Source organism: Culex quinquefasciatus, chromosome 3 (assembly GCF_015732765.1).
Source record: "Culex quinquefasciatus strain JHB chromosome 3, VPISU_Cqui_1.0_pri_paternal, whole genome shotgun sequence".
Lineage (NCBI taxonomy): Eukaryota > Metazoa > Arthropoda > Insecta > Diptera > Culicidae > Culex > Culex quinquefasciatus.
Window position 1 is genome coordinate 101,849,626 of NC_051863.1, and position 14,416 is coordinate 101,864,041.

At 43.1% G+C, this 14,416-nt stretch overlaps 1 protein-coding gene across 1 annotated transcript in view; it reads right to left on the reverse strand.

Annotated features, from left to right (window-relative positions):
• LOC6051051 (protocadherin-like wing polarity protein stan) overlaps positions 1-14,416 on the reverse strand; it is an 86,087-nt gene that overhangs the window by 47,579 nt on the left and 24,092 nt on the right. The window contains exons 2-5 of the mRNA XM_038263587.1: positions 7,358-9,236; positions 3,931-6,989; positions 3,581-3,869; positions 323-3,479 (exon numbers count right to left, since the gene is read on the reverse strand). Coding sequence (XP_038119515.1) covers positions 323-3,479; positions 3,581-3,869; positions 3,931-6,989; positions 7,358-9,174 — 8,322 coding nt within the window. The 5' untranslated portion in view covers positions 9,175-9,236. The remainder of the gene's footprint in view (positions 1-322; positions 3,480-3,580; positions 3,870-3,930; positions 6,990-7,357; positions 9,237-14,416) is intronic.

The window sequence follows — 14,416 nt, forward strand, 5'->3', positions numbered from 1 at the left end:
GGATAACTTATTTTTTTCCATACAACCATATTACACCCTAATGATCCAATCTCACCACCAGACTCAATGTCACCCCTGATGACGGTTCAGAGAAACCTTTTTGCGCACTATGTGAGGTTTAACTGTAGTCGGTTTTTCTGGAACGAAGCAACATTTTTGCAATCTTCTAGAAGCAGATTATAGGTATTGTTCAGAACTGCAAAACGCTTTTTGAAGCATGCAAAAATATTGTATTGTTTAAGAGAAATCTACGAAATAAAAAGCGAAACGCCATCGCGTAAAAAGAGGTTTCTCTGTATTACCCATAGCTTTTTTTACGTACCTCATTGACAATCAGTGTTTGTCTCGCGTTAGTTCCCGCGAAAAAAAGTAATTCAGCAATAAATATGCAAAACACCAGATTCTGATGGATAGTATTCGAGTTTGTTTGTAAGCCACGCAGTAAGGCAAGCGACAAAATGACTGAGAATAGCATTGTTAACGACAGCACATAAGCCGAGTACGACGTAATACGAACTGGCATCGATGGTTCAGCGATGTCATCCGGATCGGTAACGTCTATGAGAACGGCATAGCTGGATATTTGATTACAAGTGCAAGTAATGAGTATCGTCTGATTCCATGAGAAATGTTCATAAGGAGGAACCTCCGTTTGGCATCCTAGCCTGGTCCAGAAATTCATGTGGGAATTCCATCGAACGCATTGAGGATTAGATCGAGGCCCGAATTTATGTCGTGGTACTTGCAACCACATTTGTAGCTTAATCGGATGTGTCAAGTACGGATTTCCGATCGGTTTGTATTCAATTAGTGTATTGTACTGTCCAGCGTCCATGTATTGTTGAATGACACTACGCTTTGTTTTGCCTTCCAATCTGTATGCGTTTATGTTCTCAGAAGATATTGACAAGGTGTTTGGAATACTGGAATCTTCAAACGGATTGTTATTTTCCTCTTTTTCACCGTTCCCTTGAATATTCAGATCTTGTTGGCCGCTTAAATCGTGTATAGAAACTTTCAAATCATTTGATATCTTTTCATTGTCGTGATTAAGAAGCGTGTCGGAAATGTTGTCATTTTCTTTGTATTGCGAAACATCATTAAATGAAGGCTTTTCTTCTGTTTTTTTGATATTATTTGGAACAAGTATGTTAATTGAAATCAATGGACTGGCGATAATCACCTCGACACCCCACCGACGCATAATAGTTTCATCGAAATTGGCAGCATAAATATCACCAGCATCCTTGTACTGAGCATAACCTACTATAGCACGATGGCCACGAACATTATTGCTTCTATTTTCGAGTGGCACAATGATTTTGCTGTAGAGATCAAACTTATTTTTATCTTGAATGTAATTATTGTACTTTGGAAATGATATCATAGAGAGCTTTTGTTTGCGAGATTCATGTTCAGTTTTTTGAGTATCTAGCTTTTGAGAATTTCGATTGATAACGTGAAGTTGTGTTTCATGTTGAAGGTGAGATTCTTCGTCAACAACATCCAACCCGAACACCATATTATCTTGTACTATTTCAAAAGGATCTGTATACGTATCCTGCTGTGATTTCCCTAATATCATCAAGTATCTGTTAAACGCTTCGACTAAATCATTCGGATTTCGCTGGGTTAGTTCTGTTAGCCTTTTCCACTCCTGCTTATATCGCTTATCTAAAATCATTCCTGCACTAGTAACTAAATTTTTTATATAATGTTTATCTTGGCTATGCGATAAATTAAGGCCACTTTGATTAGATTCATAGTTTAATAGTTCATGTAGCAGTCGCTCTGTAATCAGCAAATCTGACCCGTAAAATGAATGCTGCTTTTTGTTCCGTTCATCGCTTAAATAGCTAAATCCAAACTCATTTGCTTCCCAAAATATGTTGTTCGAAGCTTGTTCTCCTTCAAAGATGTACAGATATCTATTTTGTTCATTTTTCGAGTGATCTTCATCGACTCTTCCGATGCGATCACAAGCATCTTCAAGTGTGGCTGCAATTTTCACCGACACAAATGTATTTATCTCCAACTCTTTTGTTTCTATTTGAGACAATTGTTTGCGCAAATTCAAGAACGGTTCAGAAGTACAATTGAATACATCCGGCTGGCCCCAACCTCCGTTCTCCAAGTCACATTTACGCGTAACTTTTCCTCTGGCTGCGGAAGGACAGTTTTCGATGGCTACTTCATTAAATGAAGTTCTCGGCCACCAGAGCCCCGCCGCGAACGATTTAGGACATGCATCATACACAACTTCACAACCATTAAGTGTGACTTCTGCATAAGGATTAGAGCATGAGTCGCAACGTCGACCTATCACACCTTCCCGGCATTCGCACTGGCCTGTACTGCTGCACGATTTTCCATAAGAACCTATTGCATAACATTCACATGCAAGACAAGCTGAATCTTTTGATAGTTGATAATGATGTTCCTGACAGAAGCATTCACCAGTGTTTTTATTGCAGACTGGATGGTAGCCGTTTTTTACATTGCATTTACAAGGACCACAGCCCCGTTCGCCCCACCATCCTGCCGGGCACGGTTTTTCTACAATGATCTCACAATATTCCCCGGAGCTGGTGGTGCTATTACACTCGCAAACATATCCTTTTCGTGCCATTTTGTCATACCGACACCGTCCATTTTCGTGGCATGGATGCACAGTACACACTGGGGCGCAGTTGACCCCAACATACCCTTGTTTACATTCGCAATAGGACTGGTCCCAATTCTTAACGCAAGTTGAGTGTTCCGGGCAGCTTTCTGGACATCGGGCATTAGATGTACATCCATCGATAACATTTTCTCTAATAGTTGGTCTATTCAGTATGGATTGGCTATTTCCGATACGCACGTCATGTATGCAACCTTTGAAATATCCATCGTTATCTTCGTTTGGCAAATTACCGTCTGTTCCGCCAATCATTATGCGCCCCACATATAATCCTTGAATTTTTTGTGTCATCGGAAGCACTCCTGTTTGCTGGCCATAATCAACTGATAATGATATTTCATTGCTCATGAGCCATTTTACCTCAATTCTGTGGGACTGTCCGTCGGCCAAATTTGTTCCTGTCAAAAACATTGGTGATGAGTTGTATGTATAGTATAAAACACCGTTGCGTAACGAAAGCACAGCAGAACTATTTTGTCCAATTTGAATCTGCATCAAAAAGGCATCCTTCTGTCTAGTTCGAATCGTTAACGCCGTCAACCACGGAAGTTGTATCGGTCGAAGCAAGGGATTGAAGCTTAAAATTCCATCTCCGTTGAAACGCCAGGGCAATGCAACCGTCTCCTGGCAAGCATTACCGGAAAATCCATCCAGACACTCACACTGCCAACCTTCACCCCATCCTTCTCTACAGGTTCCCCCGTTGAAGCAAGGCTCCGAACTACATGATGCTGACTTTTGCGGACATCCCGCAATTGTTCCGTTGTCCGCAATGTATGAATTAAGGTCAACGTATCTGAAAGACAAAAAAATCAGTTTCATACGTCAAGCCCTAACATTTTTTTGAATAAAATTTTGAATTTGATTTTTTTTAAGCCATGTAAAAAAAACGCTCACCGGTGGTCCAGGTAAACATCTTTGATGCAGCCAATGAAGTCGTGCGAATGAATCTGAAATTGGGTTGCAATTTTCGGAAGACCTCCTAATTGTAGTGGACCGGTCAGGTCCAGGAATCTGTGGCATGATTCAGTCAATGAAGCACAACGACGCTCAAGAACCAAAGTTGTCCGATTTGCACAGTTCCAAGATTGACCAAGATTTGAATATGCTAACGCAGTGTCACAGTTGTCGATTGAAAGTTGTACAGTGCGATTAAAATAGTTCACTTCAACTGTATGCCAATTTCCTGAAATTGTTACCAAGTGTTACTATATACAGGTTTGTCGAAAATGCAAAGCGAAATTTACCGTCGGAAACTTTTTTGTGCTGATCCACCATTACGGATTCGATCCTTTCTCCAAGTGAAAACGAGAACGTAACTCGCCCGTTGATAATCTCGAGAGCAATGAAATCGTTTTCATCGTTGTACCTTCCGTTATAAAGCAATAAACCGTTGTCTCGCATTGTAGCAAACTTAAGTTGAATATTAAGCCGGTGTCTTTTGTTTATACTAGGAAAAGTCAGGAAAGAGTTTCTTGTAAACGAACGAGCCATTAGCTCGCATGTCTTTGTGTATAATGGACTATGAGACATTGTTTGCTTGTCTGCAAGACAACTATATCCTTCGCCACATACTTCAGCGGCGCATGATTTCAAACTATTGATTTCTGTCTCGCAACTAACTCCTGTAAACAATGCTGTACAAACACAGGTATATCCACCTTCATTCCTGACACAGCTTCCTCCATTTTGACACGGTTCAGAATAGCACAAATCCACTTCAGTGTCGCACAAATAATGCTCCTTACTGCCAGTGAACCCTTCTGGACACTTACAGGCAAAAGTGTTCACAGGATGTATTGGGCGGAACAGCACCGTTTCGCTGCTGATGAAACCGGACGCATTTCCAAACTTTAGCACCGATAAGCACTTTTCATAGTTCAAACATGGTTCTCGAACGCACAGGTTATCATCAAACGGAAGTACCTGAACTGTTGCCAATCTGGCCAAAATAGCTCTATTAAGGTAGACTTTTTCTTGGAGATATTGCGGCGAGTAGTACTCTTCAGCGGCTAAATTTGATTTACGGGCGGAGAAGCTAACATTAAGGATTCTTGAATTTACGTCCGTATCATCCTGAATTGAGAACAGATAGATATTTTCCCTAGGGCAAGGAATAATTGCCGCAAGTCCGTCCATGAAAAAGTTCAACAGAGGTGACATAAATGCTTCTTCCGTCATTTCATTCAAGCGCACCGTAATCGAGTTAAATAACATATCTTCAGTTACAAGTCTCACGATCAGCTGCATAATGGCCTTTGCCTCGTTGATGCCGTCGTTTACCGACACTTCCATTGTTGCAAACCGAGGAACATTCGTGTTCAATTGTGGACTCAAAGTCAAACCACCTGTCGAGCTGTTCAGCAGCACCAAATTTGCGTTGTTTCCAGACAAAATCCGATAATTTAATCTATCTGTAACGTCAGCGTCAAAAGCTGGTATTCGCCCGATTATACCACTTGGGAAGCAGTCCTTAAAGTTGTTGAATATTATTTGGAAATCTCGAAGCGTAGGTGCATTATCATTAACATCGGTTACGAATATTTCCACAAGGACATCGCTTCTTAAAGGTGGACTTGCCGCACGAACTACGAGCTCAAAGCGCTTTTTATTCGATTCGAAATCCAGTTCTGTCATCGTCAAAAGTTGCGCTCTTTCGGAGCCAGGCCTAGTTACAAGCGAAAATGCGTTCAAGTCATCACCACCGATTATGGAGTAGTGTACGATGGCGTTTACTCCTTCGTCCGGATCGTGCGCATAAATTTCGCCAATCGCCGAACCAACTGGACTATTTTCGGGAACGTACATGGTAAGTTTATCCGACGCAAAAGTTGGTGGAGAATCGTTTATGTCGTTCAAACGTATTTGAACTTCCACGGAGCTGCTTAAAGTTGGTGTCCCTCTGTCGGCAGCAATAGCAATCAAATGGTACACAGCTATGCTTTCTCGATCGAGACCCTTGTTCGTCCGAATCACACCAGAACTAGGGTCGATCACGAAAGAACCATCTTCAACATCTTTGGAACTAAGCATAAATTTCACTCGACCATTTAGGCCCATATCATCATCTGTAGCTGAAATTTGTAAAACCGATGTTCCTATGAAAGCATCTTCTGCAATTGTTGCTTGATACAGAGGTACATCAAATTGTGGAGAGTTATCATTGATGTCAGTAATGCTTATTTCGACGTCGGTGGTATCTGCCAGTGAAGGATTTCCGGAGTCTTTAGCCGTCACAGTCAGTAAAAAGGTGCTGGTAGTTTCTCGGTCTAACGCTGCGGTTGTTACAATTGCTCCAGTTTGTACATGAACACTGAATGGCTCATTGGATCCAAGTCCGTTAGATGAACCTTCGTTTAAAGAGTATGTTATCTGTGCGTTTAAACCTACATCGTTATCACTGGCAAAAACCATTAAGACTGTGGTTCCAACTGGAGCATCTTCAAAGACCGACGCCGTGTAGGGAGCGTTTTCAAACACAGGTGCAAAGTTGTTAGCATCCGTTATATTAATGTTTACAATAGCTTGGTCGGAACGTTGGCCGGAATCTGTCGCAGAAACCGTTAGCGCAAACCGTTGCTCTTGTTTGTAGTCGAGTGATTGAGCAATTGTAATCAAACCTCGACCATTTTGTGACGTTATCGAGAATCTGCCTCGCGTGTTTCCAGAGGTGATTTCGTAATGTAGTCGGGAATCCTCATCCAAATCGGTCGCCGTTACAGTAGTTACGGGTGTACCTGGTGGCTGATCTTCTGCAATGGATGCCTCATAGTATTTTGGATTAAAAATCGGATCATTATCGTTGATATCCTGGATTGTTACGACCACTGATGTACTAGCTGATTTTGGCGGAATCCCTCCATCTATCGCTACCACTTGGAAAACATATCGACTTTTCTCCTCTCGATCTAGCGGAGAAGTAGTGTGTATCCATCCAGTCCGGGAATCAATGGCAAGTGGTGAATTTTCATCCCTATCTTGTATGCGGTACGATATTTCCGAGTTAACGCCCTCGTCAGAGTCATATGCCTGAACACGAACAATATTGTACCCCACGGGCACACTTTCCAAAACGGCTTCCTGGAACTGCGTCGTGTAGAATCGAGGAGCATTGTCGTTGGCATCTTGTACGTTTACCAGCAGTTGAGTTGTATTGCTACGCGAGGGACTGCCACCGTCTTGGGCACGAATCACCAATCGGTAGCTGCGAATACTTTCGTAATCTAAGGGTTTCACTAGCAAAACATCTCCGCTAATGGAATCCATTGAAAACTGGGACTGAGTATTACCACCGATGATAGCGTATCTAAAACAGAAAAAAGGATTTCAAAGGGCATCCGTATAAAAACCGGAATATTTATCGCCGGGCTGCGGAGTCGGGTACTTTTCAGGACCCATAGTCGGCGTCGGAGCCGGAAAATTGTGGGAAGATGGAGTCGGAGTCGCTAAATTTTCAGAAGCCGGACTAGGAGTCGACTATTTTTCAACATTTTTTTTGTTTGTATAAAGGTTGCTGTTGAAGCCGGAGTCGGTGAAGTCGGATCTTTTTGAAAAGCTGGAGTCGGAGCCGCCTAATGTCCTAAGCCGGAAACATTTAATCTCCATAAGCGGGAGTCAAAGTCACTTCAAAAAGATAACCCGACTCTGCAGCACTGGTTTAAAGTATATTGTTACCTGACTGCAGCATTGTTTCCTTTGTCAGCATCAGTTGCACGAATTTGAGCTATCACATTGTTTTCGTTTGTCCATTGGTCTTCGCTCACATGCACGGTGTATGTTCTTTCACTAAACTGCGGATAGTTGTCATTGTCATCCAAAACATTCACAAACACAGTCGCGGTCGTAGATTTTCGTTCACTTTGCGGTATTGCCATATCAGTAGCCATTACTTGAATCACGTACATCTCAGATATCTCACGGTCCAAAGCACCACGAGTGGTAATGGTGCCAGTACGTGCCTCTATTCGGAAAAGATTGTCCGCATTTTCTCCGACTGTTACATTATCGCCACTAACACTGGCTATCGAGTATTCAATTTCACCATTTTTACCAATATCCTGGTCAGTTGCTCTTATCGTAATGACCGATGAGCCGACACTAGTGCCTTCCCGCACGTTTGCATGGAACTCCTCCGACTCGAATGCCGGTGTATGATCGTTGCAGTCCAGAACATTCACTTGAAGCGTTGATGTACCAGAACGTGGTGGAAAACTGTCATCTGTGGCAATAATTCGAAAATAATGCACGTCCATTACCTCCCGGTCAAGTATAGCTACTGTTTTGACTGTTCCGGATTTTGTATTGATTTGAAACATAGATTGTGAACGTGAATCTAACAGTGAAACCATGGTATAACTAACAACAGAATGTTCGGGATCCCGTGCCCGTACTGTGGTTATTTCTGTGCCTGCTGGCTGTTCCTCCTGAGCAGAGACTACATATAATGCTTGCTCGAAATATGGGCTCTGATTTCTCAACTCCCTTTTAACGCGTGTCGCAATGTCTGTGTCATTCAGGTTCTGGTGGTGATATATCACTTTAAGACGATGGTCGGCATCAACAACGTCCATTCTGTCACATTTGACGCTGAAAGTTATGGATAGTTTCCATGATTCTGAAATACACACATCACCGCTGGCAACAAGATCACCAGAATGGGGCTCAATTTTGAATAATCCGTTGTTAACATCTATGTATTTAACCGTGCAGTATTTCAACACCGTTTTAGGAAGAAACGAATTCACAGAATTTATGTATTGCGATTTTTTAAGACAAATCTGGTTCCACTTATCAGTAGTGTGAATGGCATATGAAGCAAATGTTTCCGAAATCCACTGTCGCGCTTCATTTATCTTTCGATGTATTCGTTCATCTGAGGATATTGGCGAAGAACGCTTTTTTCTTGAGATTATTTCACTTCTATGCTTGTTATTCTCTATTGTTTCGAAGAGTACGTCGCCATCTTGCAATGTTGTGTAGCTTGTGATGTTTGAACTTTTCAAATGTTGAGTATTTACCAGGCCACCCTCGAACAAACCATTGGTTGTAAGCCTTCGTTTGAAGCGATGATTTTTGCCAGCATCATCTTCCATAAATAGTTTCCTAAAACTTTCTGCTTCTGCATCATCAATACAATTTATACCCACTATGAAAATTCGCAGTGGCAGGCTGTAGTAATCTATGCTGTGCAGTCTATTCGAGGTGGAATCTACATAAAAAGTGAACAAGCTAGGATAGTGTATACCATCGCATCGAACTGGTCTTCTAAGGCTTATTTCGCCGTTTTTAGCGTCGATATTAAGCAAATGGTGCACAAAATGTGCCGACTTGTGTGCATTTATTTTGTAATGTCTTTCGGAACCCAACTTGTATACTGATGCATTAAACACTATTTTACCGGGATTGTCGTTTTCATTTAAAATTACCATATAGCTACTAACATAAGGAAAAAGCAGGAATGGCAAATAAGCTATTAAGCCGGATCGTTTCATTTTTATGAGTTGTCAAGAACAACCAGCAATAGTATCGTTATAAACTCATCCTTAGTGAATGCCTGAAATGATAAAAAGAAACATTTATTGCTGATTTATGTCAAACGATCTATATCACCATAAAAAAACAAGTTGGTATGGGACCATCCATAAACCACGTGGATATTTTTTTGGGAATCTGTTACTCCTCCCCCCCCCCTCCCTCGTGGACAATTGTCCGTTCAAAAAAAAAAATTCAGAAAAGTTTACAACATCCTGTGTGGGCCCGAATAATACTCTCGCATGTGCGCCCCGGGACCGTGGTGTAGGGGTAAGCGTGGTTGCCTCTCACCCAGTCGGCCTGGGTTCGATCCCAGAAGGTCCCGGTGGCAAATTTTGTGACGAGATTTGTCTGATCACGCCTTCCGTCGGACAGGGAAGTAAATGTTGGTCCCGGTCTAACCTAGAGGTTAGGTCGTTAGCTCAGTCCAGGTGTAGGAGTCGTCTCCCTGGGTCCTGTCTCGGTGGAGTCGCTGGTAGGCAGTTGGACTAACAATCCAAAGGTCATCAGCTCGAATCCCGAGGTGGATGGAAGCTAAGGTGTAAAAAGAGGTTTGCAATTGCCTCAACAATCAAGCCTTCGGACACCTAGTTTCGAGTAGGAATCTCGCAATCGAGAACGCCAAGGCAATGCTGTAGAGCGAATAATTTGATTTTTGATGTGCGCCCCTTGTACGAAGCGTAATGCACACCCGTAACGCAGCGAGCAGCTGTCAGCCGAGGTCAACAAACGATCAGCCGAACAGTTTTTTTTTGTCTGGCCGGCGATACGATTCCCTTTGTAAGTTGATCGAGAGGGATTATTATATATATTATCTGCCCGGGAAGCAGGCTCTCGCTGAGGCATCTCTTGGAACCTGGTGGAAAGGGAAAGGTAGTCCGAGTTGGTGCTATAATAGCCTGTTGCATTTAAACTGCATTCAGCCGTTACTGTTGTGCTAGCCTACTGTCACCAAAAAATCGTAACCCGTGCCGTCACTCTGCCGATTTGCTGTTGTTGGTGCTCTGCAGTGTTGTTGATCTGTTCGCGATGTCTGACGAGGAAGAAATTATTTATGCTAGCTGCGAAAAGAAGAATTGGGACCCAAAAAAAGGAATTGGATGTTGCCATTGCCACAAGTGGGAGCACTTCAAGTGCAAAAATGTTTTGGAGAAGGCAATCCCAAAATTACGTTCGAAGCCGTACTTCTGTTCGGACGGCTGCTTGGCCGCACACGAAAGTGTACCGCGCAGTTCAGCTGTGGATGCAGAGCTGCTGAATCGTATGAATGAGCTGATGTCGGAGGTGAAGGGCATTAAAAACACTGTCACAGAAATCGAAAAATCACAAACATTCATTTCTGGTGAATTCGACAAGCTCATGAAGGAGATGGTCGTCCTGAAGAAGGATCACAACAATTTAACTAAAAATGTTGGCGACCTTTATGGAAAACACCAAACTGTAAACACCAAGGTTAGTCAGCTCGAGCTTGAGGTGGACCGCCTCGCCAGAGCTGAACTAACCAACAACATGGTTATTCTTGGCTTACCGTCTCCGAAGGACGAGGATGTGGGTGATCTGGTGCGTAAGGTTGCCACCTCAGTGGGATATAACCTGCCAGAGGGAGCTATTAAGGAGGCAAAGCGGCTGTTTCCCAAGGATAAAAACAACACTCGAGCAACGATCCCGATCAAGGTGACATTCTCCGATGAGCGGATCAAGGAAGGACTTTTTGCCGGCAAGAAAGCTCGTGGACAACTATAGCCTTCGTCTGTTGACCCGAAGTTCGGTTCTTCCAACAGTAGAATAATGCTGCGCGATGAAATGACTTCTTTTGGCATGAACCTACTGAAGGAGACCCGTGAAGCTGAGTACCTGACTGACTACAAGTTCATCTGGCCTGGGCGTAATGGTGTGGTGCTGGGGAAAAAATCGGAGAACTCACCGGTTCACGTGATTCGCTCAATCGCAGATCTTCATAAGCTGGAACACACAAGCTCACACAAGCGCCCGCTCAGTTCATCTGAGAATTCATCGCCGGAACTCAGCCAACCAATTGCGAGTCCCGGACGCCAGAAGATACCACGCATGTAGTGGAAAAGCTGTCGATTTTGTATTTGTCTTTTGTTTTATTTGATTTTAATGTTTAATACCAATAAAAGTTATGATTGTATTGATGAGTGGATTGTGAGCAATAAAAATTCTCCCTGTTTTACTTCGTTTTTTTTTTTAATTTTGCAACTAAATATACGTAGTATGAACAATCTTTCCAAATTCGACTCTTTAAAAGAAATTCTTCAAAGATGTGATCAACGTGTTGATGTCGTGGTCTTGGGCGAGACCTGGGTGCAGAATCATCGAGCCTGTTTATTTAAGGAAGATTGCAGTACACTAAAACCCCCGTTTACGCTCAGGCGTTAAGCTTTGTATTTCGTCGATTTCTCTGAAACGACGCAACATTTTTGCAATCTTTTTAAAGCAATTTATACGTCTTGTGCAGATCTACAAATTGATTTCAAATGAATGTAGAAACATTACACTGATTTCGAGAAATCAACCTAACAAAAAGCGTAACAACTGAGCGTAATCGGGGGTTTTAGTGTTTCCATTGGGGAGCACACCAGTGAACGACGTCCCATCAGTATTGGAGTTCCCCAGGGGAGCAATCTGGGCCCGCTGCTGTTCTTGTTGTTTATAAACGACATTAGTAAGCTGAAACTTAACGGGAAAATGCGGCTCTTTGCTGACGACACGTCGGTATTTTACCGAGGAAGGGACTGTGCTGAACTGCAACACAAGATTGCAGAAGACATCACTTTGCTCAACGCGTACTTCAGGTCGAATGTGCTGTCCCTGAACCTAGGGAAGACTAAGTTCATGATCTTCCACACATCAAGGCGAACAATTCCTGGCCACCCACCTTTGACTGTTGATGGGCAAACGATTGAAGAAGTCTCCAGTTACCCGTTCCTTGGTCTGATTCTTGACAGCACCATGGGTGGAAACCTCATATAACTGCCCTTAAAAGCAAGCTAAGCTCACTTTGTGGAATCTTCTGGAGAATTGCTGCGTATATTCCATACCCACAAATGAAGATGCTGTACTTTTCCCTGGTACACTCACGAATCCAGTACCTGATTGCCAACTGGGGCGCAGCATGCAAAACCGATCTGCGTGGCAATCATCTCGCGGAAACCAGCATTATTCCCTACCACTGACCTGTACTCGGACATGACGGATTCGGTGCTGCCATTGAAAGCACTGTACGAGCTTCAAACGACGGTGCAAATTCGCAAATACTCAACGGACGCTACCCAGCACCACAACTTCAAGCTACAAGTCAGAGTCTCGTCTCGGACTACCCGCCAACAAGGAGAGTTTGTTCTGGATCGGCCATACAGCGAGTTTGGAAGAAAAATTTACCTATTTTGGAGGCAAACTGTACAACGCTCTATCCCGCGAATGCAAACAATCACCAACCCTGGCTGCCTTCAAGCGTCGTTTGACGATCATCATCAAGCAGAATATCCACCAATATGTTTGATACACCACTTATGCCTCTGTTTACGTTTCGTTTCATGCCACCGCCGCCCACCGCCACCCAACGTCGCCCACAGCCACCCATCGCCGCCCATCGCCACCCCTCACCATCACACGCCACTAACTTGAACAAACCAAGCTGTCCCGTAACATAAAAAATGTATCTTAAAAAAAATCCTAAATTGTTGTTAAGTAGTTAAGCACTGCCTTAAAGGAGCTCTGGCTCACTGGCACGTGCTGCAGTATTAATAAAAAATGTAAAGATCGATGAAAAGATGAGAGGGCATGTAGCCCTACTCCATAAAAAAAAGAAATAATCAGAATATCAGAATATGAAAAATAAGACAAAACCTAACGAACGGAGTAGGTGAATGTTCCAACTTCCAGTTGGAAGTGCGTAATTCGGTCTTTAAAAAAACAAAAAAAAAAATAAATAAAAAAATATCAACCATAAAAAATCATTCAATTTCCTAATTATGCCTTTGGAGATTTTTGTTCAATTATGTCTGAGTGCTAATTAACATCGCATGCTACTACTACTATACTACTGCTGCTGGTTCCCGGTGCTGCATTTTCAGTTTTCCTTTTTGATGATGAATCCTCAGGGCAAGTAAAAAAAAAAATTGCTACTTCCGGTGTAGATCGACGTGCATACAATAATTTGATAACCTAAATTTAATGTTAATAATTTGAAGCACTAAAATTTTAAAAACTAGGGTCACTTTTAATAAATTTTCGCAGGTTTAAACCGTCCTTCCCGTAGTCGTCGTTTGTTGGTCGTTTGTTGCTGGTGGTGTAGCGTTGTCGTGCGGCGAAGTCCAGGGTTTATCCGAGGGGATGGGGGTTTGCCCCTTGTGCGACCTCTTCCAGGGGGCATCAGGAGCCCGGGGGGTTGTCCCTATTCCACTCTTCCTTTGACTTGTGGTTAGGGGGGCCCCGGGTCTCCTGAACCTCAGTGGATTCTCCTGTCGGTGTTTCGGCGGTTGGCGTATCGTCGGTTAGCGTGTAGTGTTTACCAGGCACCCCGAAGGAGCCGGAGGGTTGTCCCTATTCCACTCTTCCTTTGACTTGTGGTTAGGGGGGCCCCGGGACCTCCGGGCGCGACAGTGGTTACACTTCGTTCCAATGCTCTTTGCAGCCTCTCTTGAAAGTTGCATCGGATAAACTGTTTTTGACTGCGGGAGGGAGTGCGTTCCAATGCACTACTCCTCTGACGAACATAGTGCAAGCGTATCCTGCTGTCCGATTCGCTGGTACGACCAAGTTCCGTAGACGTTGGCTTCGTGAAAGGATGAGTTTCTGGGAGAGTGCTGGTGGTGTTCGGTACGACAACAGGTTTCTCAAAAACAACAACTCTTCAACGCATTGAAGCCTAAAATGCACCAAAATTTAGTGTCTAGCGTCAAATTTATCGAAAGTAACCAAACGGAATGGCGTATCGTAAAGTTAACATTCTTTTAACATCACTCCTTTTGGAAGTGATAAAAATGAACAAAACTATAGGATAGAGAGAGGGAGGGAGAGGACTAATTTGCCCTGGTTGTGATTGTCGTGTCAGCAACAAATAATAAAATTGTGTATTCCAAGAGTAGGAATTGATTGCGTAAAGTAACGAGAAGTATGATGTAAAAAAAGGATTTTCACGATTTGGAAAAGACAACAACGGCTTATGAGTTCTCACTG